Below are 9108 nucleotides of genomic sequence, written 5' to 3' on the forward strand. Positions count from 1 at the left end.
GTCCGTGTCAATAACCCTCCCAATTTTGATGTCATCCGCAAACACGGAAATGTTAACACCCTCCCCGATGTCATTAATAAATAAGTTGAACAATATGGGACCCAGCACAGAACCCTGAGGCACACCGCTCATTACACTAGCCCAGTCTGAAAAGGTGCCATTTACAGATACCCTCTGGACACGTTCCCGTAGCCAGTTCTCTATCCACGTACACACCACCTCATCTATGCCCATAGCCCTCAGCTTGTGAAGTAAGCATTTGTGTGGTACCGTATCAAATGCCTTTGAGAAATCCAGATATACCACATCTACCGGCTTACCTCCGTCCATAACCTTGTGTGCGTTTTGTGGTGTGATACAGGAACATTCGCTGTGGTCTGTGTCATGATTGGCAGTGTCACGGAATCCCTGGCGCCCAACGAGAACTTTATGGCAGGAGAAAATGCAACATTTATCGACACGGTAGCCAGAGACGCGATGAGAGTGGAGCTGGCCATGGCGCTGGCATTCCTTGCAGGACTGTTTCAGGTAAGTTGCTACCATAGGACAATCTTGGGTTTTCTGATCCTGTGTTCTTCAGATATTGCCATGGCTGAGATTGAGAGCCATGTCATTAGGTTGGCCTTTCCATGTGGTTATGGTAAATGTACTTCCTGTTTGGACATGTTGATGTTGATGCACTTAGTCATTTTTTCCTCTGCATCCTCTGATAGCTCTCTGATAACTTCACTCATCACTATCTATGCAAAAGACAGTCATGTATGCCCATGATTAAGATTCCTCTCTTCTTCTTTCTGCTCCTTACCTTGCCATTTCTTCCTGTGCAACTCTTCACTAGAGTAAATGGATTCCAAAATATGGATTTTAACCAGGCTGATAAGATACACTTTCCACTTTCCTTCTCACTGTTCCTCGCTACTCGGCCTTCCACCCATACACCCAAGTCTCTTCACTCCCATCCAATTGAGAATGCTGTTACATTTTGGATGTTCACTCTAATTGTTTGAAGTCATAAAAAGTTACTATAGCCGTCCTACCAACATGTGTCTTGTAACCATAGATCGCTCTTGGCCTGATCCAGTTTGGATGTGTCGTGACATATCTCTCTGACCCGTTGATAAGCGGATACACCACAGCGTCGGCAGTCCACGTGCTGGTGTCACAGCTCAAATACCTCTTTGGGATTAGAATGACCCAGAAAACGGAGCCACTGTCATTAATATATGTAGGTACAGGTTGCTCTCTCACAAGTGGTAACAGTATGTGTAGAGGTAATGACACAGGGTAGTATAAGTAGAAGAGGAGAACGGAGGGTATGATAGCGGGCAGTATGTTATGTATAATTTAAACTTGAGTACCTCTTTTATCGATGAGTCAAAAAGAAAAAGCTGTTCTGGGTCCTCAGGCTAACCAGTCAGATTCTGACTCTCCATCATTCATAATGCTGCAGTCTTTCCTTCACACAATGTGATAAATAAGGTCATTAGCTATCGGTCTGCAGACTTTGTCATACTGCATTTCCAGGGCTAGGTATACTTCGGTTTGTAACTGCGTTGTCTTTCTTTGTCTTCAGACTGTAGTAAATCTGTTGTCAAGAATCACCCACACAAACATCGGCACGTTGGTCACCAGCGTTGTCTCCACTGTGGTCCTCATTCTGATGAAATTTTTTAATGAGAAATTTGCTTCCAAGCTTCTAATCCCAGTTCCGATTGAATTGATCCTGGTAAATATAAAAAAACATTAAAGCAGAACTCTGCCTTGAACTCTTCTGTAATGCACTTATACAGTCAATAGAAATTACAACCTGCAGCCTCCTTACAATGCACAGTTAGAAGATTTTCTGATGCCTTTCTTGTTCTCTATCCGGTACAGCAGATTGACTGTACTGTAGCTGAACTCTTGTAGTTGCTGCTTCTAGCAGTTTGTAATCACCAGTGATTACGTGAGTGCTGAGCAGCATGGAAGCATTTAGAGCTGGGTCATGTACAAGGCAAACTGGGCCTTTTGGATGTCTAGGGGGTCCAGCAACAACCTCCACGCTACTGCAGGAAACCCGGGGGAGTGTGCAATTGGTTACATTTATACACCTGCATGTCACTTTACAAGGGAGGATGTAGTGTAGGCAGTTATGGAAACGCCAATACAGACAATGCAAATGCGGTGGCTTCTTTGTGCCTGTTGCAATCCATGTCATTTGAAACAACAGAGGGCCAAAGCTGCTACCTTGCCTAGGGCCCATTCTGTAATCATTCCTGATTCCTGGCACCTAACACATTGAATCAAATAGGCATGTGAAGCAAATTCTTTAAAGAGAGGTCATGTAATCCCTGTGCATTAGTTAAAATGTAAATGCTGATAAAAGAGAGAAGAAGGAAAACATGAATTGCTAAACTAAGGTCTCTCCAGTTTGTCCAGTCCATAGCCCTAATGGTGTCGGAGGGTGACAGAGTTCACTTCAAACGTGTGTCAGAAGGCAGAAAAGAGACTTAACATAGGTAAAATTGTGGCCTCTGAAGAGGGAATCTCGCTCTTCAGGACAAAGCAGCCATGTTGCACGTGCAACATTTCCAGTAAACAAGAATGGCACAGAAAAGCTAAAGACTCAATGGGGAGGCCAAGGCCATTGTCATGGATATCTTTATTGGTCAGAGTGCCTTTTTTAAAGCTTTGGAGTGAATGGATATCTTGGATGAAATATACATATAAATAATCCAAGCTTGTATGAAGAGATCTTGTACTGACTTCTCTTTTGTCATTTCATCATTAGCTCATTGTCTCTACCGGCATCTCCTACGGTGTTGGACTGTATGACAAGTATGGAATAGAAAATGTTGGCCACATCCCTGTTGGGTGAGTTGTACATAGATGTTGGGTACTCTTTGGAATAATGGATGTTATTTGTGTCAAGGCTTCCTACTTGGTTCTACTTCTTCAAGCCCTCCAGCATAACCAGTAGCATGTAAGGCCTGGTTGGTAGTAGGAGACCTTCAAATCTGGAGGGCCATAAGTAAAGTGAAGAAGGAAAACACCTCGCATATCTGAAGAGCTTAGACCGCCCTCCCAACACCAGGAGCTTTTAGGGCTGCACGCTGCACTGAAGCTATGTCCTGCAGCTTCTCTGAGTGTGGTCATCTGGGTCTCTCATGAACTTCACCCCTTATCAGGGGTGACCTATCTCCCGATTGGAGGTTGCTTGCAGACCACATGTGATGCTTAGCCTTTGTGATTGAAAGGACTGAAACCCAATAAATGAAAGGGGTGGAACCGGGACAGTCAGGCTGGGGAAGAAAGAACTAAATAATGCTGGATGTCCTCCAGCCAGGAAATGAGGCGGGCTCTATCTGACTTGCAGCTTCTAATGCACATTGTGAGAAGCTCCCAGTGTGCAGTGACATCAGAGGAAGCTATTTCAGTCCAGGAGAGGAGCCGGTACAACTGTGCAAGACTGACGTGAAGGCTGGAGTTCAACCTTATATGGTAAAGCGCTGCGCAAACTGTTGGCGCTATATAAATCCTGTATAATAATAATAATAACTTTAAAGCGTGCTACACGAATCTACAGGTATCCTAAAACCCAGGGGCGTAACTAGAAATCACAGGGCCCTCTAGCAAAATGTTGTATGGGGACCTATGATTCCTAGTTACGCCCCTTGCAGAGCCCAACTGATATCCCAAACAGCCCACCTGAAACTGACCCTGCAGAGCCCACCATAGATTTTCTATGGTGGGCTCTGCAGGGTCTAAGATGGGTTGGTCACACCCCTGCACACCTCTTACCTGTCAGCCCCGATCCGCTGTCTGCCTCCTCCTCCAGCGCGGGGCGCCACCTCCTCCTCCGACGCCACACAGCCTCCTCCACAGCTGCTGGCTGTCACTGACTCAGCAGCGGCTGTGAGGAGGAATGCACCGCTACACAGATCACTGACAGCTTGTCAGTGATCTGGACAGTAGAGCATTCCTCCTTACAGCCGCCAGTGACAGCCAGCAGCCTACGATGCCATAGTAGCCGAGGCGGCCCGCACAGCATCAGGGGGATGTCCTAGCCGGGCCCGCCTGTGCCCCGGGATCCATAGCGGCCACCTGGGTCGCTACGGCGATTATTCTGCCAGTGCTAAGACCATAACACCTGGCAAAATAAAGTTGAGGAAGTCTGGTACAGGTACCCAAGCTACTTATACATTTATTTTGTTCTAATTTGTTGGCTATACACTGTCTGAATGAATCACTTTAATAGAGAACATTGTAATCATTGATTAGTTTTTTTCTTTGTTTACTGGACTTAGTGTCCTCCTGAATTAATAATCACGCAGTTTACTGTTTTTTGACCTTGATACTTTTTTAGGGGGATCGATAGTTCCCAAGACACTTCTATTGGTTCATTAATTAGATGGGGGTCCCCTTTGGACAATAGCATGTATAAGAACTATAAGAGCTTCACGGATGAAGGTGGTTTGTTTCTCTCCTGGCAGCCAGATACATTACACTTCTTACTTTTTCCTGGGCAAGATGGATGATGAAGGCAATTTTTTTTACTCTGGTGACAGGATCACGCCCCCCCACACCCCCTACCTAAAAAAAAAATCCATTAGTGGTGTGGGGCACTGAAGTTATTATTTTTCAGCAAGAGGATTCTGGTGAAACTTTTGTAGATTTTGGTATTTTTTAATTACTTTTTTGGGTTATTTTTGAACTTTTTTTTTAAATTGAAAAATTATTTTTTATTGGTACTTACAAATAGGTTTCTCATCATTTATTGCTTCACTATATTTACATGTTTGCGTAATGTTGGAAATGTGAGATGTTGTATCATTAGTATTTGTACCCTGTTGACATTGTTTTTGTGTTTAGTGGAATCTAAAGGTTAATCGCAGAATCATTTTTGATTTTTTTAAATTTGATGATTGGCATGTAATGCAATGATGCCACCAACCTAGGAAGTGAAAGCTGTTCCTATGCATAGTCCTATTGGTCTGTTATAGTGAAGGTTGCATGATAGGGCCAGGGATATGGCCATGTTTACTTTTTAATGGGTTTTTTTCTCTGCTGCTAGAGAAATTCTGCTGACTTTATCTCTGGAATAAATCTGTCCTTTTGACATTCAGCTTTTACTCATGGCGACCTCTACTTCAAATGCTATGTTAGTGACAGGTTTACTGTAAGTAAGTAAGTAAGTACTATCCTTGTCGCACTCCTTACCGATATGCCCCTTGTAGTGGGGGGTGCTCGCAGTGACTGCGGATGGTGCCGCGAATGTCAGCAAAATTGTAGAAATGTCACCAGCACACCAGTCCTTTTAAGATAGCAAAAGCTTCATTCATTTTTTTGTCATATGACCAAACAAGCGCTTTTGGGACCGCACAGGGTCCCTTCATCAGGCTTTAGCATTAAAGCCTGATGAAGGGACCCTGTGCGGTCACGAAAGCGCTTGTTTGGTCATATGACAAAAAACTTCAATAAATGAAGCTTTTGCTATCTTAAAAGGACTAGTGTGCTGGTGACATTTCTACAATTTTATTAGGTTTACTGTAAGGGCACTGAGGGCATCCTGAGGCCAGCAAACCTTTAGGCCCCATTCCCATTTGAGCTGAGCGTCTTTGGTCGTTCCTCTGGGTTTTTTTTTAGCATTTGTACAGGCATTTTGAAACCATTGAGTCCATTGAAAACAATGGAATTCCTCCTGTTGAACATTGTAGTGCCTGGACATTCACGCTGCAAAGGCTCAGGTGTGAACGGGGCCTTAAGCACCTAGAAACCCCAATTCCCTTAGTAACATCAATTTTTTTTTCCAGCCTAAAGGTTCCTATGTTACCTGACTTCAGCCTGTTCAGAGACATCATTGGGAACTCATTCGCTATCGCCGTGGTGGGATATGCCATTACTATTTCATTGGGAAAAGTGTTTGCCTCTAAGCATGGCTACCAGGTGGACAGCAACCAGGTATGATGGGCCATATGACCCAAAAATGTTGGAAGTTATTTACCTAGCTGTTAGTAGTCAGTCGCAATCAACTGGACTGGTTCTGTAATGTTGAAGATGTTTTGCAGCTTGTCCAGGCTACTTCAGTTCTAATGAGTGTCAGGAACACACCCCAGCATTTATACCCACATCTGTGGCTCAGTCCCCCTAATCCAATCACCATGGAAGGTGTGAAGGCAGATGCTGATTGTCTAAGAACAGGATGGAAGGTGTGCAAGTTGTGGACCGCCCCTGTTCTAGTAACATGATCCCAACCCTTGGAGTCAGATAGTCTGGACAGGTGTTAATCCTAACGCACGCACGGCGGTCGTACCTGGTGCTGCCACGCTGTACAGCACCAGACTACAGAGAGTATTGCCCTTCCTGGGGATTATAGATGGCTAATATCAAGACTGGTTTGGGTACTTATGCTAGCTGTATGTAAAGTTAAATTTACAATGGTTCTGACCATTGGCTTCTCTCCATTGCATGCAAAGCCATACAGCTTGGCCAAGACTGTGATTGGACAGTGAAGGAGCAGCAGATCACTGTAATTCTTGGCTTTGCCAGAAGTAGTTCTTTTAAAGAATGTTCCTTTTTTGTTCCTCTTTCAGGAGCTGATCGCTATTGGCGTCAGTAATTTTGTTGGGAGCTTCTTCCAGTGTTTTCCCATCAGTGCCTCTGTGTCCCGGTCCGTGCTTCAAGAAAGTACTGGAGGAAACAGCCAGGTGAGTTACCTGCACAGGTCAGGGCAGAAAACCTGTAGCCAATCACAGTAAAGACATCTGCCCTTATACTAAACAGCTAGGATCTGTTTGGTTGATACAATGTATATCCTTTTGTCTGATGATTATATTCTGGAGCGCAGGATGTAACATGGTTTTATTACTTTTTTCATTGTTTGCAATAGATAGCCAGCGCTATCGCATCATTTGTTATGTTTGTGATCATCCTCCGGGCTGGGGAGCTCTTCCAGGACTTACCAAAGGTAAACACAACTGCAAATGGGCAAAATGATATAAAATAAGGATACTGTGTATATTCACAATGACAAAATGCAATCATATTCAAGGTATCAGTCACTGCCATATTCACTGTGCATTTCAAACAAAGAAGAGCCAAAAACTGTATTTTATTGGTTCCACGACTGACAACAATGCAAGGCAGCCAACATGTTTCCGGTGCTTAGCAATCCTCCTTCACGGCTTTAAAAATCAACTAGATATCAGCTGAATCCATAGTAAAGGTCTTGGAAAATTCAATCCAAACCAGCAGAATAAGTTTTAGGAAAGGTGCCTGTGTGCAGTGGCAGAGCAGCACCACTGAGGCATTGACAGATATATTAGTGGCAGTGCTTTAATATATAATTGCAGAGGTCCTGCTGAGTCAGCGCTAGAGTTTTCCAATCAACACGGAACATGAGCTTTGCTCCTTGCAAAGCCACAGCTCTGACTCAGCAAGGGGCATGTTGGACCTCTGCAGAGAGACCACTGCTTCCACACACAGAGCGATGCTCCATCCCTGCAGCATGCTGGCAGGGGGCAGGCTTTTCTACTCAAGCTGTGCCTGCTTTCGAGAGAAAACAAACCTTTACACATTTGCTCTCCTTTTGTTTTGATGCACCTGCAATGGGATTAGCCAATCTAAACTGAAAGTTTATAAGAATTTTAAGTCCATTTGTCACATCAAGCCTTCTTAGGGTTGACCTAACAGTTATGCAACTAGGAGACTGTCAAGCCCTGGGGGCAGCGTTTGTATTTTTCTCATGACAGGTTTGCTTTCTAATAATTCTGATTAAATAGGAGACACTGACATATTTAATCCTTTTGCTATTGCAGGCCATCTTAGCGGCAATCATTATAGTGAACTTGAAGGGGATGTTTAAACAGTTCTCAGAGGTTGGTGTCCTGTGGCGAACCAATAAAATCGATCTGGTAAGAAATATTTCACAGTCATTCTTAGTAGGGGGTTGCCAGGATGACAGGATATTGAAGTTAATAGGGAAAAACAAGTACATTGGTGACGTTCCTGAACTGCGAGGAAACTTTCCTGTAACAGGAAATACAGTGTTACACTTTGCGCAGTTTGCTGCTGACTGCCTGGTGGGACATTGCGCAGGAGATGGGACGAGCGGGACAATAAAAGGGGGAATATTTTTCAGAAAGTGGGACAGTTGAGTGTGAGGTATTGTCAAAGTTGACTGACCTATGGTAGAGCAATAGCAGCACATATGCACATGACAAGGGACTCTGGGAAAGAAGAAGGCAGAGGTAGTGGCACCATGATGGTTCTGCACAGTACATTCTACTCAGGTCCGGATTTACCCTCTCTCAGGACGGACCTGCAGTCTTATTACAAGTGATTTTGGCGACATCGCCGAGGTCACTTGTACACGAACAAGCGGCTTCCCTGTTGTACATTTAGCCCTGCTTGCCCAAAGCAGGGCTAAATGTAGAAAACTACCCGCCTGATGCCTGGAACCGCATGTCCCAGGCGTCGGGAGACTCTACACCCCTGCTGGCCTGAGGGTGGACCCCGTGGCCTTGTCGGAAATCTGTCCCCGATTCTACTGCTATCTCATGGTTGTGGCTTTGTTAGCCTGGTAGAAAAGTACTTCTGCTAAACAATAATCCTCGATTGCCAATGATGACTTATCCTACTTGGTGATGGTCAAAGTTGATAATCTTTCCTCTCCGAAGAGTCTGTAGGAACCTTGGAAAAAATAGTTTATAGGGATCAGTGACAACTAAGCAGCCATTAAACTCCTATGTTCACAAGTCACAGAGCAGAGTTCCAGTTTTATTCTCAACCTTGGGGTCCTGCCTGGGTTCATCAGAGGTGTCCTCCAAAAAACATGATGTGTAATGTATTGCTTCAGTACAGGAAACAGTTTGTCCCATATTTCAGACCACCATCACCATGCAAACGCATCGCACTATTCCAGTGTTGGCGACATTTAGGGCTGTCCCATCATTCAGAAGAGGATGGAGGGAAGTCTGTATCTAGAGTCTGTCTCCATCCAGACCTGCTCCACCTCCTCCTTCTGCCAAGCTGCTTTACTCTTATGTGAAGAGGGGACTAAGGACTCTGGTGTGAAAGGGGGACTCTAATGTGAAGGGGGGACTCTGACGTGAAGGGGGATGTAGGACT

The 9108-nt window shown here is 44.5% G+C and overlaps 1 protein-coding gene across 1 annotated transcript in view; it reads left to right on the forward strand.

Moving 5' to 3' along the window:
• Positions 1-9108, forward strand: part of LOC108797961 (solute carrier family 26 member 6-like) — a 23552-nt gene that overhangs the window by 3063 nt on the left and 11381 nt on the right. Inside the window, 8 exon segments of the mRNA XM_018569649.1 lie at positions 362-528; positions 1061-1225; positions 1574-1726; positions 2771-2853; positions 5793-5940; positions 6573-6686; positions 6869-6946; positions 7797-7892. Of these exon segments, the coding sequence (XP_018425151.1) occupies positions 362-528; positions 1061-1225; positions 1574-1726; positions 2771-2853; positions 5793-5940; positions 6573-6686; positions 6869-6946; positions 7797-7892 (1004 nt within the window).

The sequence above is a fragment of the Nanorana parkeri genome, unplaced genomic scaffold (genome assembly GCF_000935625.1).
Source record: "Nanorana parkeri isolate BGI_ZX_2015 unplaced genomic scaffold, ASM93562v1 scaffold1372, whole genome shotgun sequence".
NCBI lineage: Eukaryota > Metazoa > Chordata > Amphibia > Anura > Dicroglossidae > Nanorana > Nanorana parkeri.